Source organism: Calidris pugnax, unplaced genomic scaffold (genome assembly GCF_001431845.1).
Source record: "Calidris pugnax isolate Ruff unplaced genomic scaffold, ASM143184v1 scaffold24, whole genome shotgun sequence".
NCBI lineage: Eukaryota > Metazoa > Chordata > Aves > Charadriiformes > Scolopacidae > Calidris > Calidris pugnax.
The window spans coordinates 28,298,460-28,318,486 of record NW_015090922.1 but is presented as its reverse complement, the minus strand read 5'-3'; the positions used below and the strand labels follow the sequence as shown (position 1 = coordinate 28,318,486).

Here is a 20,027-nt window from a genome sequence, read left to right as displayed (position 1 = left end):
AATGGAACAGGAAATGTTTACAGAAGTGGAAGCTTAAAAACTATGACTGTTTTTCACTTCAGCCGTAAGCACTATGACAGGCTGGCCAGGTGTAGTGATGTCAGTCAAATGGATTCCAAACCTGATATCATATAGTTTATTTACAAAATTATTTCAGGAAATAAATGAAAGTTCCTTGTTTCCATTTTCCCACGTAACACAATAGGACATGGAAAAAACTTTTTTTTCTAGTACAAGTTTAATTCTTTAATCAATTTATGTAAATTAATAATTAATTTTGTAATTATCAGATGTATTAACATTTGCTTTCTTTAACTTGCTCCCGGAGAACCACAGAACAGCCTCTTTTCCTCCAGATTCCATCATGGTCTCTTTTTTTTGCATTTCCTTTTTGAAGAGGCCAAAAACACAAGCTCTAGTCTATGGAATTATATTACCTCTCCTTACATGCAAACAGGAGATAATATGGCTCATTTCACTGCATAAAACTCCTCCACATTGGTCAATTTTTATCGGTTATATAATAAGCATATTTTCATGAAAGGTTAATAGCGATTTGCCTTCTAAAATAACCTAGATGAAAGAACTATTTTTGCCATTCTAACACACACTCCAGTTCCCTTATACTCAACCTCATGACTCAAACTCATGACTGCAGTAACAACTGGATTTATTAATTCAGTATTGCTTTCTTTTTTAAAGGTTTTTTTTTTCATCTGGATGGTACTCATCCTCTGTGGCTGAGAGATTTATAACGTGTATATGTGCCTGAATGATATAGCCTGGGACTCAAAATGTATTTTGTTTCTGAATGATTCCTCCCCATACCTATTTACCCACAGAAAGAAAGTTCATTTTTGTTGTTAGGTAATTCACCTTTTCCTCAGGAAAATATTTTGCAGATCATAGCAAATTCAAAAGCCAACCACGGTCTTAAATGACATACCACATACTTAAAGATTTTCAAGAGAAAAGGATATTCTGTTTAAAAATAATAAATGCATATAACTCATAACTAAAGAAAGTGGAATCATATTTATTCCATACAGACCTTTGTAGGGATCTTTAAATAATGCACTTAACTTTCATGAGGGACCTTATTATTTACAACATGTTTTAAAACTCTATGTTTCCGTATCTAAAGTAAAAGTAACAGGAGCTGTTCAAGTCATGGGATAGCAATGCTTGCATAACACTTGGTAAGTCAGTGGGAAAACCAGCTAAACCTGCCAGACTGGCAGCTTCCCAATGGAGAATGTATCATATTCTTCAGTGCAAACAAAACATTGTCAAGTTGAGTCACTTGTAGACAGAATTGATTCCAACTTTCAAATATTGAGTTAATCCGAAATTTAGAAAGAGAATGCACTTAGAAGTGAAAATCACTTCACTCATAAGTATCGTAATATAACTGCGCTCATACATTATCAATGGGAGAACATAAAAAGTTTAATTTCAGTCCAGATATCAACATTTCAGATACCAGCTGGAATCTATTGAAAACTTTCAGATCAAGTATAGCTGACAAAGAAAACAAAACAGTAGTCCATGTTCATACTTCACGCTAAAAACACAATATTCTGCAAGGCAGAGAAGGCATTTTGGAAATCCTTATGAATTTTGTAATGAATCGCAGCTTGGGTGTCCCTCATTAGGTATTTTTTTAACCTTAAGATGAGTCCTAATAAATATGTAACTAAACCAGCCCAACAAAAAAGTGATTTTTCCCAAACAGTATTATTTTGTAATTACTCTTACTTGACAGTGAGTAAACTACAAATGACAGACATTTGTAGGCATCCATGGTTATCATTAATGTATTCTTGTAGATTTTGGACTGCTTCCTAAGCAAAACCAAAAAATGTATTTCTTAATTTTGTATCAGACTTCATATTAAAAGAGCCCTGAAAATAAAATGGAAGGAATGCAACTTCAGTTAGAATCAGAGGAGACAATGTTATGTGCTCCAGATGCAATATAATGCTGCCAGACAGAGTGTGACATTTGGTTTACAGTACAAATTCTTGGAAGTTCTCAAGATTCATCTACTGGTTCTATATCTACTATTCTTAAGAAATTTTAATACAAATATGTGTACTTGAAAGAGTAACCTTTATGTCATACTCTCCATACAGTAATCTCACTTTATGCCTTTTCTGAGAATGACAGCTCTATGATATCTGTTTTCCTTTTTATTATTATATTATTTCTTATATTTGGCATTATACATATATTAAAAAACCTTTTAACTTAGGAAAGTTAGCTAAAATCTGATAATTGGAATCAGATGTTGCTTTTCACTACTGCAGGCTTCTCGTCCCCTGTGTTCTGTCTAAATTTAAATTGGGCAATTAAATTTCAGTTATCCTGTTCTACAAAGGCACCTATACTACACTCATCATCACATCTCACACCTAGCATTTTAATTGTGAAAAACATCATCTCATTTTACAGTGGCGCATGTTACAAATAAATGATGTGAGTTATTTTAAACCAGTGAAGACCAGCTGGTAGCTTTAGGATGAAAACAGGCAAATCAGAAATTTTAACTGGCACCTGGAAAGCTTTGGAATAGACTGCACAAAATGCAGTAGGTGAAGTATTTTGTTTGGCCAGCAGAGAGGTGAGGAGGGTTCATGAAACAGGTAAGGAAAGAGGAGGTAGATGCACAAGGCTTGCACTAATACACTCTGAGGGCCAAGAGCTACCTCTCTGCAGGGTCATTCAGATGTCTTTGCATGGCACTTCTCAGAGACTGATATTTTGGAGAACAAATTACTTTTCAGTGAAGTGCAAGACATGAGTTATCTCTATGCAAATAATCAGCTAATAAGCTAACATGGAACAATATGGAGTTTTACACAGATTTTGCAGGGCTACTGCTGAGACGGAGCTAGTAAATTCTAATGGACTCAAGCTGCCTACATATGATCAGTATCTGTAACAGAATCCCTTGCCTATAATAAAAAGTGTGTATATTATATATAATTTTTCATTGCCTACAATATGCCAGACCTTACAGAACTAGGGGAAAAACTGTGTGCAAAGGCTGGTTTTCAAAACTTTTGAACTGCAGTAGATACATGGTAACAAATTTCTCTGTGGAGTCCATCACTCATCCTGGGCAATACGCTATCAGAGTATGAATAATTTCACATTGAACATTTTTACTGGTGAAGGACATTTTCATATTGATAGTAGACCTACTAATGACCTTCCTCATGAAGTTTCTGAATGCTAAAATATCTCCAGCAAATTTCAGTATTCTGAAAGGTCCCATTTAATTTTTTCAAATGCTTGAAAGGATCGAAAAAACAAAACACAAAGCAACAGAAAACTCAAAGTTGCGAACAAAACCAGAACTGCATGATGGCAGATACAGAAGATGCAGCTTCCTTAAATCCTTAGATCATCTGCAAACTCTATGCCTGCTAATACCATAATTTACAGACTTGTGCTGCAACTCAGGAAACTTCTTAACATGTAATTGAAAGGTCTATTCCTGACAAATACTGTTGAACTTATGATCGTGAATTCTGAGTACATACTGTGAGACCATGGATGATTCCTTCTTGACTATAAGCAAGGAAAAAACAAATTTATTTCTGCTGTATACTTACATTTATAATTTGAGATTTAAAACTATTATTAGTTTATCTCTTTTTGGATACACTAATAAAATGACTATGCCTGAAATTTATCTGAGCATAATACTGAGAAGAAATATTGATATTACACTAGCCGGTTTTTAAAAGATTTGCTATTAAAAGATACACAACAAAGTAATTATATTTACCATTTGCTTCAAGAATTTGTATTTTATTAGATTAATAACTTGGAAAATTAAGAACACAATGTCCTTTAAGCATATGAACAAAACTAGTTTGTCTATTCGAGGTCAGTTTCCATTAAAGTAAAAAAGCCAAGTGATGGGGTTTTTTTTAAGTTTTTCTGGTAGTTTAATTCAATGTAAAATTTCACAGCTTTCACAGTTTAACAGAAAGTGCATCTTTCATTAATTTTAAATACATTATTAATGTGTCTAGTTATAATGGATATGATGCACATGGATGATAGATATATACACACATTGAGACAAATATGGAAACAGAACAATGCCAGATATTCCTTCAGGATTTAGCTATCTGTGCCATTTTGTAAAGTCTCTGCATCACAGTAATTCTACTTCCCTTGAGTAAGTTAAGTAATTTTCAAAATGGAAGCTTTAGTTTCAATCTTCTTAAGAATAAACAAAACCCTTCACTTAGGGTTAATGAAATTAAAGACTTTTTTTTCAGAATATGACCAAAGCATTTTTGTGAAGAACACTGAAATAGCAGAAATATTTTCTTGGTCTTTTTTTTAGTACTTATTACAGACATCATGAACTCAGAATCCTTTGTGTTTAGTTCTAGGATTAAGTAAGTAAAATAAGAAACTTTCCCAAATATTTTTATATGCATATATCTAATTATTAAAAGGTCAGTGGATTCCTAAGATATAATGTACAGATCGTCTGGTGGTGGTGATGACAGCCTATTTGAAAATTAATGAAATCTAGTGATTTTTCTCCAAACACTGTGCGTGAAACCCACAGGGAGGGGTTTTTTTGTGTGTGTCACTGAGATAAAATGCAGACTAAAATGTTATCAAAGGGAAGTTTTTGAGTGGTTTAAAACATACTGTACACTCATAACAAGACAAAAGACTCCAAAATTTCTGCATCCAAAAATGAGAATGCTGCAATGATTCAAAATTCCACATTATGCACAGACACTTGCACTCTATGCACAGATAGGTGTCAAATCAGATCACAAGAACTACTGGACTTCAGTTGCTTTTTCTCCAGATTCACCCTTAAAAACTGTATAATCTCTTAAAGCAGTGACAGTATTGCAGAGGTCTGTAGTTCTTGTTACAACACGTAGGACAGCTGGTTCTGTCACTAAAGTTGTAAAACACAGTGGTACAAATAGTAATTTAGAGTTCTTTATTCCCTAAATATTCTGGTATTAGTGTTACTGAGAGCATTTCTCCTTTCACAGAAGTAACAGGATAACATCTGAATCAAGATGAGCATTCAAAAAAATAAAGGAAAAGAGCTCGAGGTGTAGAAATAACCATATTACTGTACCACAAAGACAATGCTGCTACTAAGAGGATTAGTTAGATGCTGTCCATACTACCCACTGTTATGACTAATTAAAAAAAACTGTTTTCAGATTAAGAAAAAAACAACAGAAAAAATTAATTGCTGTAAAATAAGTAAGATAAACTTTGAAATTAAATGACCCTGCTTCTTACCAGCATCATAACAGAGTACTTTACTTTTGCTCCAATAGGTGATGGAGAATATTAATTTTGGAAAACAATAAAGAGCTGGGGGTTTTTTGAAAAGTGGAGCAGAGCCTAATTCTTAGGGAGGCTAAGGAGGAATATAATATAAGAATAAACTAAGTTTATCAGCCCTAACATTCTGCTTGTAGAATTTGAAATGCAGGTACATTTTATAGAAAAATTGATCTCTATGTATTTTAATTTACCTTTAACAGACTTTTCAGCCATTACTCTGTCAAGTCTTCCCTTAAAACTAAAGTAGAATTTCAGCATTCATAGAATCCCATGGAAAGGTATTCCACAGCTTACTTACACATTATGGAAAATCATCTTATTTCATTTGTTTCTAGCCTATGATAGGTTATCTTCACATGACATCCATTAATTCTGTATTGGAAGATTAACAAGCATTCCTTATTCATCCTCTGCAGGGTCCAAAATTTACTGTAGATTTTTTTTAACATCTCATGTAACACCTCAGAGTTGCTTCTTTTCTCAGCTGAAGAATCTTTATTTTAATTAGCTGATCCCTCTATTGAAGCTGTCCCATGTCTTTGATCAATTTGGTCAGTCTTTTCTGAAACTTTTAATTCTAGTAATTGTTTTTTGAGGTTGAAAAATTGGACTTTGCAGAGAGACTGTCACGTATTTTTACAATGATATGATAATATCTCTGTTTTGCTTTCAATTTCATTCTTAATAATTGCTAACACGTTTTAGTTTTCTCACTGCTACTGAACTTATGCTTACATGCATCTATTGAACTCATTAACGATTGCACAATGTTCCAATCAATCTAGATCCCTCTGCAAGGGACAATTAATAAACAAGGAGGAGGAACTCTAGGAAATTGCAAAACAAAACTTGTCAGCTATAAGAAGCAGTTCTTCAAGAATTGCACCCCAGTTTCTTTTGCAATGCATTTTTTTACTTAAAGTTCACAGCTTAGATTAATGCATGGCAGGTATCGACTAGGCAGAAATGTTTCGTATTTTATTGTGGTATATGACAGGATAAAATGAGAACCTTATGATGAGATAAATGACGGACACTTTCCTGAGATCTTAATAAAATTAACTAAAACATTATCTAATATAATATCAATCTGCCTTATAAAGAATGCTAAATGTACATTTTGTCTCAGATAATTCCCTTATAATTGGAAATTATATCACATTTCTGTTTATTCCACTCTCTCCCTGCTTCCAGTAATAACACACAATGAGCCAGTGCTCTGTTTAGCTTCTCTGGGAAACCAGAAGTGAAATTACAAAGCCACTCATATCAGTTTGGCTAGAATTTGATGCTACTGCCATCATCCTCTGCTGGTCCTTCTTCAGACTACTTATCTGAGTTTAAAAGCAGTTGACTTTCATTCAGATAAAAGAATGACACACACACTGAGGTGACACTTTAAAAGACAAATGTCAGCTTCTCACAGACCTAACTTCTCTCTTCAATGCACAGTGTAGGTCACCCACTACCTGGTCAGAGACAAAAAAAAGAGAGTGGCAAGAGTCAGTGTGACTCTCTCCAGATGTTCTTAGCAGAGGAGCTGAAATGAAGGTCATAAATGTCAGAATAAATCCCGGATGTGGGTTTGTAGTACATATGGTATGGTATGTTGGTGGGAAAATTATCTATTTGTTTCAAGAAAGGTTCTTAAATGAGTAAGCAACCAGCTGGCTAGAATACAGCTACAGTTCCATAAAAATACAAGTTCCAGGGTGTCTTGTCTACTATGATATTCCAAACAAAGAAGATACATTGTGACTGAATTATGAAAAAGCATAGATCAATCAATCTCCTCAGCTTACAATGCCAGCATTTTAATGTGTGAATTATCATAATTGTTAAACATCTCAAATGCTACTTTTCAGAAACACAGTATTTAGGAAGAGTGGTGATTCCAGCTGTTGAATATTTCTATGGCATAAGAAAAAGGATCACAGGATCCCCTTATCAGCATCTACTCTTCCCTGCCTACTCCAGCACACACTGTAGGCCTGAAAGGATGGCAAAGCAGAACTAACCCCCGGCTGCCAAATTAGCTCCCAGGGAAAGCTTGGTAGGGTGTGCGGAATCCAGCACTTCTGAGCTTGCTGTACTTTATGCAGTGGACTGGAAGAAAAGAGGCACAAAAGGCAACTTTAGAGAATTTCCGATTCCCTCCTTCCACACACTGCTGTACACAGTTCAGATACAGCCAGGAGCTGGGACAAAATGTTTGGTGGGGCTATATCATACGCCATCAGACAGCTGGAATCATTTTATGTTGCTATTTTAATTTGAGACAGAAGTTGTGTCTGTTTTTCTTTTCATATTTAATCTGTTAGCTAAGACTTAGCTTTCCCTTTTCCAAAAGCTCATTTAGAATGCAGTTTATTCCATACTTAATTTTCATTGTATTTCATTTAGTTGTGTTTTTAGTAGTTGAACTCTGTTTTGTTATACGTCCTCTATACATTTATAACATGATTGCCAACTGATTTGGCCCTAAATTTCTTAAAGACCATGTAAGAAGGGAGACTATTCTTGGAATGTGAATGTGTGAATTTTAGTCAAAGTGGGGGAAGAAGCTTTGTACCTGTTCTACATGAAAGCCCAGAAACTGAAACCTCCCCCACTATGATTTCTAGTATCAGAAAATGTTCAACTGCATTATATAAATATTATTTGTTGAGCAAGAGAATGCATGGTAACAACACTTTTCAAGATGGCAAGAAAGAGAAATAAGGTACCTTAAGGACAACTTCCTCAAGGTCTAGGGAAGATAATGACATTCTAATTCCTACTTCTATATAAGAAGCATAGTTGAACAAACTCCTAATGATTAGCCCTTTAGTTCTTCCTGTTTGGCAAAACTTTCTCAGTTCAGCTTCTCAGGACAGAGGAGACTGTATTCAAAGTACACATCACAAAATATTTTTCTAAATGCCCCTTCATGGAGCATGAAAAGTAGACGCTCACTTGCTCATCCTTTTCAATATTGTATTATTGGCTCCTGCAATGTAGTTGTGTAGTGTGTGAAGGGAGCAAGAGAGGTTTATTTTATCTGGCAGTGTCTCTTCATGTCCTTTGAAAAGTAATTTTTTCTTAAGGATTGAACATATTGATTTTTGGAACCGTAGAGTCAAGAGCAACCTCTGGTTCTCAGCAACTCTGAAAACCCAGCCATGGGCATCTCACTTTTCCTACCTTTTTCAGAAAGAAGGCTTAACTAAAAGTGCAGAAACTATAATTCTTAACCTTGCGGCTACATTCTCATACTTCTCTCTGCACGGTTTTCATTCTCTCCCTCTAGGCACTCTCTTCATCTCTCCAGTATCATCACTTCTCTCCACACGTATGTTCTTTCCCTCCAGTTCTTACAGTTAGTCTCTACCATTCCCTCTTCACTCTCATTTTCTATCTGATGGTTTCCAAAAAGCTGCCTGTTCTCCAAATCATCCCTATAGCTACAGCTAGTGCCTTTCCTCCCTGCTCCTAGTTAGTCCTCTCTCTTCTCAGTCCACAAGGGACCCCTGCCCTCCCTGTCCTGGGTAAAGATACTTGGTAAACAGAATTCACATTGAACAGCTGAGTAACCAATTGTTCAGTACCACCCCTTTCAACCTAGTAGTGTCATTCAATAAAATATCTACACTTGTAAGAAGTACAGTAAAAATTTTATGACAAATGTACTATGAATTGAGAGCTTGCCACTGCAAGCATATTTATATAAAATCATGTGGTGTACAGCTGTTGTTTGCTGGCAACACACTTAGAACGGCTGGAGTATCCCATGATTAAACTGAATTATAGTGTCCTTCCCAGCTTACAGAAGGCTTTTTCTTTCTTTTTAAAAAATCTGCCATCCTTCTTCAGAGTTGTCATGTGTACTTGCAAGAATTTGTTTGGTATAAACATTTTTTTTCCACTAAAAAACATCCACTCCTATATTAATTGGCAGAGAGCATTACTGGATTTTGTTAGAAAATGCAAAAGAAATGGCCTTCCTGCTATAAGCAGAGAAATACATGTGCAGTGAGGAACTCTGATTCTGAATTCTCAGGGACTGGAATAGACCTGGTAAGACTACCTGCTGTGTCATGCTAATAGGTTCTCCACAGGCTCGATCACCCTTGTAACAGGAGTGTGATACAACCCAGAGGTCTACACTCTTTTCCATCAAAACAGTTTTTAAAAAGGCAAGGGCCAAGATTTGCAAAGGTAACCAGTGTCTTAAAGGCGGCAGCCAAACTAGGGACTGTAAGAAACCAAGTCCACTTCGAGAATCTCCCAAAGGTGGGTAAAGCTGAAGCCCCTCTTTTCTCTCAAGCTACTTAGACTAGGACTAAATTTAGGATAAATGGCAAGCTGTATTTCTGTGCTTTGTCTAAATTTCTAAATCCATTTAACTGTTGAAAGGTGAATGGTTATGCAATCCTCTAAATTTGAAGAGTATCTCATAGATTATTAGCAAGTTATGGCCTTGTAAATTACACAGCTGCAGTAATCAATGACTACTCACAATTTTTTTAAGAAGCACTTTCTTACATAAAAAACCCAAAGGTCTCATTCACTGTAACAGTGATTCATTTGTGCAAAAGCATTCAGGATGCTGTTACCTTTTGCAGAGATCTTTTTATTCCAGTGTTTGGCCCAGTGAATCCAGTGTATCCCTATCTTAAATCTTAGAGTCTTACAAGAGTAATAATGGGTACATACAGCTGCCTTTGGCTACTTTGCACGAATGTCTTGGTAACACTTACAAGTTGATCAAACTGGAACAGCCTTTAGCCCATGTGAGTTAAGATAAATTACATTAACTGACATCCCAATTTTTTTTGTAATTAATACCATGATAATAAATCCATACATTTGAGGATAAAAAAAGATGGATATTGAACATGATGGTGAATGAAATTAAAATGTTAATAAAAATTAATCAGACTGCTATTTTAGTAAATTGGATAGAAACATTAAACTGATATATTCATTAAATTTAAGGGATAGTCACTCCAAATCCTCATTCTTTTCACTGAGATTACACAAATGAATGGGCACAAATTTAGCTAAGAATTCAAGGAGAAGACAAGGAGAGAAATATATTCAACCTCAGAAAGCATGACTATGAGGTCAGCAGCAGGCTTTTTTTTTTTTTTTTTTCATTTTGATACAGCTGTCTTCTTTGGCTGGATGAGAGGAAAGGAAATAACTTCTTACCAGACACAAACTGCAGTACAGTCTTTGGCAAAGACAGTCTTCATACAATGCCTGCATTACTGCACACTGCTGCTCATAAAGAAAACTGATGACATTTCTTCCTCAGCAGCATAAAGTAGTATGTAGAAAGAGAAGAGGTTTGTGAAATGAGTGAAGAGTTGAAGACTTGATATTAAGACATACGAGGACATGCTGTAAAAACATTAAATAGGCTCTCTCACAGTCTTCTCTGATTTTTCACCCAATTTCAATCACACTCTGCTTCAGAATGTTCTCAGCCAAGCCAGTTAACTGCATATATAGCCCCAGCTCATAAAAAGAATGAAGTAAAATATGCTAACTTAAACCACTGCAGTTGCAAACGGTTCTTTTAACATCTACAATGGCATACAAGTACAAACTTGAAAACAGCAGCACAAGCACAGCAGATGCTTGAAGGCCTAAGGTTAAAAATTACCTCTACAGTAGAACAAGTGGGTTTGGGAATTCTTCTATTCAAGAATAAGTAACAATTTAGTAGTCCATTTCTGATTTAAAAAAAAAAAAAAAAGCATCTTCTGCCCCATCCCTGGAAGTGTTTAAGGCCAGGCTGGATGCAGTTTTGAGCAACCTGGTCTAGTGGAAGGTGTCCCTGCCCATGGCAGGGGGTTTGGAACTCAATGATCTTTAATGTCCCTTCCAACTCTAACCATTCTATGATTCTCTTTCACCAATAATTCCTAAAGCGGATATTATGGCATTTAGAGAGTTCTATTTTATAAGCAAATTAACTGTTATTGATTAACATGCATAGTAGAGGCATATTCATTTCAGCTTAAGAAAATCTGTGAATTTCCTAAAATTCCAGGAAAACGCCTCTTCTAAGATGAATAGTAACCTATTTGCAAAACCCTATTCCTTCTGAAGCTACTTAAAATTCAAAATAAAATAATCAATCTTCAGATTTTATCTGGTGTCCTTTTCCACAAATATGCTTACCCCTTTAATCTTAGTGTCTAGCTTTCTGAGGCTTCAGTAAACCAATTCTAGCCTTTATAGATTTGGATGGTTTTATTATCTCAGATAGTGCAAGAGGATCTCTGTCCATTGGCTGCTACTGAGTTGCCAGATTTTAATTTAAGTGAACTATCTGCCCTCAAAATAAATGTTCTGATAGCTTACCTCAGACCTTGTTCTCAAGCCTTTTCATTGAGGCTTCCTTACTTCTTTCTTGTTCATTACAAGAGCTCTCACACTCCCAGATACACTCCCTCTGAAGTTTTTCTAACATGACTACAACTTCCCCTTAGATGTCCAAGCTAGTTTACTTTCCGTCTTCTGCTTCTTTCACGAGTATAAAGGTTGTTCTATCCAAGGGCCATAAATAAGACAAAGGAGTATACCAAATAATTTTTCAACAAATGTCCATAGAAAACTTTTTAAAACCTGATTTTTGAAAGTTACTTTAGTCTTTCAGCAGAATTCAGAACTTCAAAATACATTTCAGAAAAGCAAAAGAAAAACTAGAATTTTTATAATTTGTTGTCATTCTTTTGCCTTTGAATTTGATCTGCTGGAATAGAAGGTAAGAAAAGCTGACAGCTGTCTCCTTATTCCTCTCAGAGATAAAATTACAGGAGAAAGAAAAAAACCAAATTCCATTTGCGTCTCATTTTGATGTATTTGTGGATTATGAGAGGGAGTAATTGGGCCAAAGATTAGGGTCAAAAGAATCATGTGAAAGAGCTTTCCCGAGTTCAGTGAGATCATATTAGAGGTCAAGTTGGTCATAGGTTTTAAATCCACATGAGTTAGTCTATGACAAAGTAGTCCTAAGGAAGAACATCATACTGGAAAAAATGTGCTCTATATAGGAATGACAAAAGACTAATTCAACAGTAAAGCCAAAACTTGGCCAATTTAGTCTGAAGTCTGAAAAAGCAAATTTGGTCTTTCAAGTCTGAAAAGAATTTTCCACATCAATACAAAAGTTACCTCCATTGTGGAAAATTTTATGATGAAGTGAACCGTCAATGGTGAACCAAAATCACAAAAGAATGGAGTTTTCATACAAATTATTCTAAAGTGAAATCTCCAGATGTGAACACCAGGAAAAGTATATTTTTTTAGTAGCTAGTAAAACATGATAACTCATATTTCCAGACACATCCAAAACCACCTGTAGCCAATTCTGACTAAAGTGGTGGTTTTAGTGCTAAAATGTATTACTATCTGAGATACATACAAGCAAACATCCTTACTGGTAACATTAAACATGGTTCCCTTCAAACAGGTCAGCAGAAAATCAATATGAAATTTTCAGTGGCTCCCATGCAAATCTACTGTGAAAGAGATTTCCAGATCTCTACTATTCATTTAACTTTCTCCAGCTGCCAAGTAATGCACTTATGGTCAGTTATTATCTGACCTAGATGTGCCACAATACAATAATACCTGAAACTAATGTTATTTGAAATATAGCTGTACTTCTAAACATAAAACCAGACTTATAAATTAATGAAAAAATATATATTATATTAAGTAACAATTTTAATTAATACCTTCCACACATGTAAATTAGATATTTTACTGATAAACAGGCCACAAGTTCAATTTATGTGGTAATTAAAAGATGTTAATGCTTACTACATGACAATTTTTTAACCGCTGTGCCTTCAGTGACAGGAGATTTCTGGAGAATGTGTACTATCACAAAATCAGAGAATAATTCAATTAGCAGGGACTTCAGGAAATCTTATTCAAACTTAACTGCAAGTAAGGTGAACAATGAACTCAGACCAGGTGGCTGAGGACTTCTTCCATTATAGTCTAGGTTTGGTTTGTGTTTTTTAGCTCTTGAAGATATCTCTCAATATATCAAGTAGGTGCTCACGTCAATGTCTCCTATATTTACATCCTTTAAATCTATAGACAAAGAGAACGGAACAGATGCACCAATTTCACCCAATTTAAATTATATTTTTGATTCTTTTTCATCAAATGACCTACATTGGCTTACTGAGCATGTGTTTTTATATGTGTATATTTCAGACAAGTAGTCTTCTGAGGACTTCAGGAAATTATCTCATCCAACCTTCTACTAAAAATAACATCAATCCTGAATGTAGATCAGGTTGCTCAGGGCTCATTCTATTAAAGTGTGGTTCAGGGTGTTTGGTTTTTCTCTCTTTAATCTACCTCTCAGTATATCAGTGGGCTGTTAGCGATGCGTACTGATTTCAAGGTCATGATTCTGTCATGAAAAGATAATTTCCAGTACAGTATATTAACTCAGAGCTTGGACATTCTTTTCTTCTCTCTTTTTTTTTTTTTTTTTTTTTTTTTTAATTAAATAAAATGCCCCCTGCTGGAGTGCTGCCTGGACCGTGCACAACCTCCATATTCTCCTTCAATAGAAAGCAGCATTTTCAGCATTTTTTTTCTCTCTCTTTTTGTTTCACTAAAACCTCTTGCAGCGCCTTCTTCCCCAGAGAAATGAGTTTCCTTTTATTTTCTATGACATTTTTGTGAAGAAGGGAATTTTTTTTTTTTTTTTTTTTTTTTTTTTTTATAAGCAACTACCAATGAGGACAATATGCTAGGGTGTACTTGGATGGTTTTGCACACAGTGTTCACCCAGCTTGTACAAAGGTGAAACCAACACTCAACTATCCAAAAGTCACCAAAAAAACACAGCAGACAACAATTGTGTTACCATTTGCTTTTACCCTACTTCAAAAACATTTCACAGAGAGATCATTTATTGTCCCCATATTTGGAAGATAAGACCCCTACTGTATTTTAACTGAGATTGACTCAAATGTGTTGTAGTTAATAGTTATAATAGTTAAACACAAAAATGTCCCTTAATGTATATTCCCTAAAATAGATAGAAATTCAATCAATATTTTTGTAAGATTAGCACTTTTCCCTACATAAGTTTTGAACAAGAGAAAAACAGGAAGTTACAAGGAGTAGCTGAAACTGAGAAATCATCTCAAGAATAAACCTAAGATAAATGCAAAGCTTTTGTCTTATTCCCCTTCTCTAGCTTTTATAGCAACCATTTTATAAATCATTCCAGAATACCATATGATGAAAGCAACAATGCCCCCCATCAGTAAAAAAAAATCACTATTATACCCATCCAGGGTTTTCCCTCTTTTCTGGAAGAACATTTATGCAAGTGAGAGTTATAATAATGGTTGGAAGAAACTACCTCATGGACAGGTGCTGGGCAAGCGACCACCAAACTGGAGTGCTGCCAGTACACCTCACTCTTGGCTGGATCTTTCCACAGCTGAAAGCTTAGCCATAAGGTTCAAATTCCACTCATCAGCCACTTCCTTTTTTTCACCCCTTACTGCTTCCCCTGCCAGTCTTTCCCTTTGAATGCAATGGGGCTTTGTGCAGAAGTTATTTAGAACCCAGTATAATTCTTAACTGTATTAATTCAAACTTTGGATGAAACAGGAATAGTGTCAGTCTTAAATCCCTAACTAGTGGTAGCAGTAGGTACCAAAATCTTCCAGTGTTGGAAACCCTGGCTGCCTAATAGAAAGTCTTTCTTTCAAGCCATGGGATTATTATTTTCTGATTCATTTGTGTGTTTTTCTTTTCCACTCTACAAGATCACCATTGCACTTCTTAGCTTCTCCTCCTAGCGTCTTCTTCTAGTGTCTTTGAATGTGACTTCATGCTTAATACTATATTGGAAAGCCCAGGGTTGGTTGGTTGGGGATTTTTTTGTTTGTTTTGAAATATAATGCCATTAACACAGCATAATATTGACGATCAGTAAAAAAATAGGAACTGTCATTGCCTAATGCCTTTAACTCCTTTGCAGTGCTTTTCATCTATAGATATCTGAAAGGCTCAAAACACAACAGTAATAGTTTTTCAAAACAGTGTCCAAAAGCTATTTCACTATTTATTCTGCCACAGCACATTTAAATTAACATTGCTTTTTAAATCTTTTAGGTATTTGAGTAATTATGGCAGGCCTGTGACCTTACTTATTTCTCTTAAATTCTCTAAATTAGTAGTAGATGACTCAGGAGGAGACATTTGAGGAATTTGAGGAAGGATTTACATTTTTTCAACATTCAACAAGTACAGTTTCACAATAGTTCTCATGGCTGAACTCTTCTTTGTAGACAGTTACAGAGCATTTGTCTCTGTAGCATGCAGCATTTTGCATGAGTTTATAGTTGACACAACAACCACGCTATAACTGGAAGTAGATGAACAGCCTTACAGCTGAACGGCATGTTGGCAGGTAAACAGAACAGCAGTGAAAAGCAAGTTTACAGTGAAGAGTTTACATATTTTAAGTACTAAGAGGTAAAAAAAGCAATGACTCACCTGTGGAGATGAGGGACTAAAAGCCACATTGATGACAGATTCTGTGTGTCCTCCTAGTTTATGTGAAAAAGTGCTTGAATGCCTTTCATATATGTAAGCCTAAAAAATAATCAAATTATATTTTCACTTTAAAGAAATATATCACATTCTAGAAGCACTAAGTTATAGTGTAGGAGGACTAAAGATTCAGCCTAGAGAAAAGTTAGAAAAATTCCATAGTAGCTAAACAGATATATTAGTCATCAACATCTTACAGTTGATTTCTATCATTCAGGATAATTTAGCAAATGCTTAAGTTAGCTGAAATAGAAAAAAAAAAATATTTAGAAAAAGTAATGCAATCTTTTCCCCTTAAATAACTAAACATTGGATGTATTTCAAATAGGCAGGTAAGAAACTGAATCTTCTTAAAAAACATTTTTATTTCAGAAAGTAACTCTTTTATTTTAAGTAGAAATATATAGAATCTAAAACCTTGGTTTCTAAAATTGAAAACTTTTATGTTTTTGCTATATTAAATAAAATTTTTAGGTTTCTACATAGGTCTTTGCAGTTTTTAATTGAACAGCATAGAATTCAATAACAAATCAATAATATTACAAGTCATGCAGGTATCATCAATGAGAAAAAGCAAACTGCCTGCCTTTTTTTCTCAAATGAAAAAAGGAAAGGCGCTTTCCAAGGAGTAAATTAAATTTAGAAACAAAATAATTACATTCTTATTAATGCAGCCTCAAATAATGAAACAGGTCCAATGCAAAAATGCATTAAGAAACCAATCCAATATTCGGTGAAAGTCATAGACACACTGATACTATTAAAACAGTTTGATTGTGATATGAAATTGTAATTATCTTAAATAAACAAAGCAGAAAATGTTTGAAAACAAATCCTTCACATATGAAACACTTGTGAGAGTCATGTGCTGTAAACAGGATTGTTTTAGACTATGCCTTATCTAGTGAAAATAACAGTCATTTGCACGATACAATCAGACACTATGCATACAAGAAATAACAGAGAAGACACATAACATATGTAGAAAATATGCAGACTTATTTGGTAAATTATAAAGAAAATATGTATCTCAAAAGAAAGAATAAATTGCAAAGCATGCAAAAAATAGCCAAAGATGATAATCCAAACTTCACAGTTTCAATAAAAAATTAAAATATTCCATTGCCTTTACTAAATCTCTGCAATTCAGACTATGAATGTGGAACACAGAGCACAGCCTAACATAAACTAAACCAAACTGTGCACCGGCACCATTACAACAATGTATTACTCTGTGAATTGTTGAAAGTTTTTTGTTGATAGTACTCAAAATTGAGTTTTAATGATTCAGACCCAAAGCAGCTGAGCTCTCCCTAGAAGACAGCAAACTGCTACAAAACACTTCCCAAAATGTTCTGGACTCAACTGACAGTCTTCCCAATTTATGAGAAGATTCATGGACCAATGCAGGTCCTGAAAAACACTTAATGCCTCACTCAGAAAAAAAATGTTATCAGCCAGCTCCAAAGATTCTCTAGTCCAAACCAGGACTGAAGAAACATTGGGTAGTCCTCAGTGTCAAATATTCCTCTCACGACCATATCCACTGAGAGGCAAAGCAAGACACCCATTGTGAATCTACTTAATTTCATCCAGTTTATATACTTCACATATCTTGGATTTAGTCCAAGTGATGGAATTAAAACCACCTACTGGCATAAATGAAGTATATGAAAACAGACAGAAACATAGGTCATAACACAGCTACTGTGACTTATCCCACTTGGGACATGATCAGTTCCAGGTGAACAGATAGGTAAGGGGAACCCAAACAAGACAAAAATGATACAATGAAACAGAAGAAATCATTCTGTTGTGTCTGTAGACATGAAATTATTTTCTCTGATGGAAAGTACAAGACCATATATTAGTAAATTCAGTCTGTACACAGGACTACTCAAGTACTTGCTGTTTCCATACAGAAACAATTGCTGTTTGTAAATACCTCCAGTTAGTCATACGATCCCTCTTATTGACATAAAAACATTAAGAGATAGTGTTGGTTATTTACTTTACATCCTAAACAGATTATAGTATTGCCAAGTAATTAGGCTTGAACAGAGAAAGTTTTAGAGTTTAATATGATAGAACATTTCAAAATTTCCCTTATTTTATAGGGCTACATCTGTCTGTTCTTCTCCTTTGATACTGGCTCTCCATTCTTCACTCCGATGATACTATACCATGACTCAACTGGTATAAAAATTATCAGATGCTGACACCTATGTGTTATCTCAGTACCTGTAACATTGTGCTCTTGTCATAGACAAGTTTGTCAAACTATATATCACGTGGCCCTACTGTCCAGACTTCCAAAAGGACTTGGTTCCAAAACCAAGGAGTGCTAGCAATGATCTTTTTACTCTGGCAAGGATGAGGTGTAGAGACTGCAGTCAGGTTGTACTAAGCTAGTAAAGAGATTTACAAAATTCCTATTGCAAACAATTTTTTCCCTTCACAAGATAATTACTCTGCGATTGCAAGTTTTTGGAATGCCTGCATTGGCTCCTCTGCATATACTAAGACTAATCTTTTGTAGAGAGGTATAGGGAGCAGACAAGACTATGCTTTCTGTCTCTCACCATCTGTTCTCTTCCTGACCCCATATTGCCTAACTGGCACTTTTCTTTTCCTCTTCAAGCCTATTCTCCTCCCTCATGGAAGAAGGCACAAAGAAGATGCAAAATTAAGGACAGTGAGAGTCAAAAGAACAAAATGCTCTGAATCACAGATCTAAAATGTGTTCTAGTAATTTCTGAAGAAGAAACATGGCTCCATGTTTTAACCAAGAGAACATATCACAGAGAGAGATAGTGAAGCTGAAAATTTTCCATCATAATCTAGTGGTTTACAGAACTTTGCCAAACTTATCCAATAAAAATTAATTTTCCATTCCAGGTTTTTAGTTTAATTTGGAGAAGAGCATTTATTTTTGGCTTAATCTCTATGTCCCAATTCCTCTCTGTAAAATAGGTGTGATAATATTTCACTGTGTTTTTTTGAAGACAAATCCAATATTTGTGAAACCCAGGTATTCTAGTAATTTATGCTCTTCAGCACAGTTCTTAAATCAACTTTTTGGCTCGTACATTTCTTTCAAAATTGCTATGGAGCAGTTGTGGAGCTTCAGTATAATTTAGCAAGTGCGCACTCAGTAGTCTAAAAAGAAGTGTTAGCTAATCACACTTCTGAACCTAAAAAGCATTTAAACTCTTACCTCCCAGCCTTTGAGAAATGCTTCTACACCCTGAGCTATATGTTAGGCTGGTCTTCTGAATCATCACATTGTGTGACTAAGTTCCTCAGGTCAGAGAAAAGTAATGACAAGCAAGTACAGAGAGAAGGCCACCTGTAACTAACCACTGAAGCATTCATCAGCATGGGAAAGACCTTTACTCTGATATTTACTGCAGAGAGTACCTTCGTATTGAACAGCTGCTACAAACAGAACATGGCTAGGAATTCAACTTTCCCACAGTACTTCATTCCTACAGGTTTATTTTAACAGAACTAGTGTTAAGCTTCTTTCTGATACTGTATTTCTAGCCCAATAAATCTTACATATTTAGGTGTCATGGTTCAGCTTCAACAGAAAATGTGACTTCATACCAGAACAGTTTATCTTCTCTTCCAATAACTGTGCTTTTAAGGAAAGTAATAACAAATCATAGAATCATAGAATGGTTAGAGTTGGAAGGGACTTTAAAGATCATCAAGTTCCAACCCCTCTGCCACGGGCAGGGACACTTCCCACTAGACCAGGCTCCTCACAGCTCTATCCAGCCTGGCCTTGAACACTTCCAGGGATGGGGCAGCCACAGCTTCTCTGGGCAAATCAGATCAGAGTAATTTTGACATGTAGCAAAATAAAATGTGATTAAAAGAAAAGCATCACTATAAAAAAAAAGTATAAAACCAGCTTCTATTTAAGTAACTAGTGACAGATATTTAACCTAGTCAGTGATAGTTAAATTCTGAGAATATACTTTAACTTCATGCAAGATTGAAAATAAACTTTTCAGTAAATTTATTTTTAACTTCAATAGAAAAACAAACACACACACACAAAAAAACCCACCACC

The 20,027-nt window shown here is 35.1% G+C and overlaps 1 protein-coding gene across 1 annotated transcript in view; it reads right to left on the bottom strand.

The window, feature by feature from the left end:
- WDR27 (WD repeat domain 27) overlaps positions 1-20,027 on the bottom strand; it is a 118,983-nt gene that overhangs the window by 30,444 nt on the left and 68,512 nt on the right. Inside the window, exon 29 of the mRNA XM_014950497.1 lies at positions 15,889-15,987. Coding sequence (XP_014805983.1) covers positions 15,889-15,987 — 99 coding nt within the window. The remainder of the gene's footprint in view (positions 1-15,888; positions 15,988-20,027) is intronic.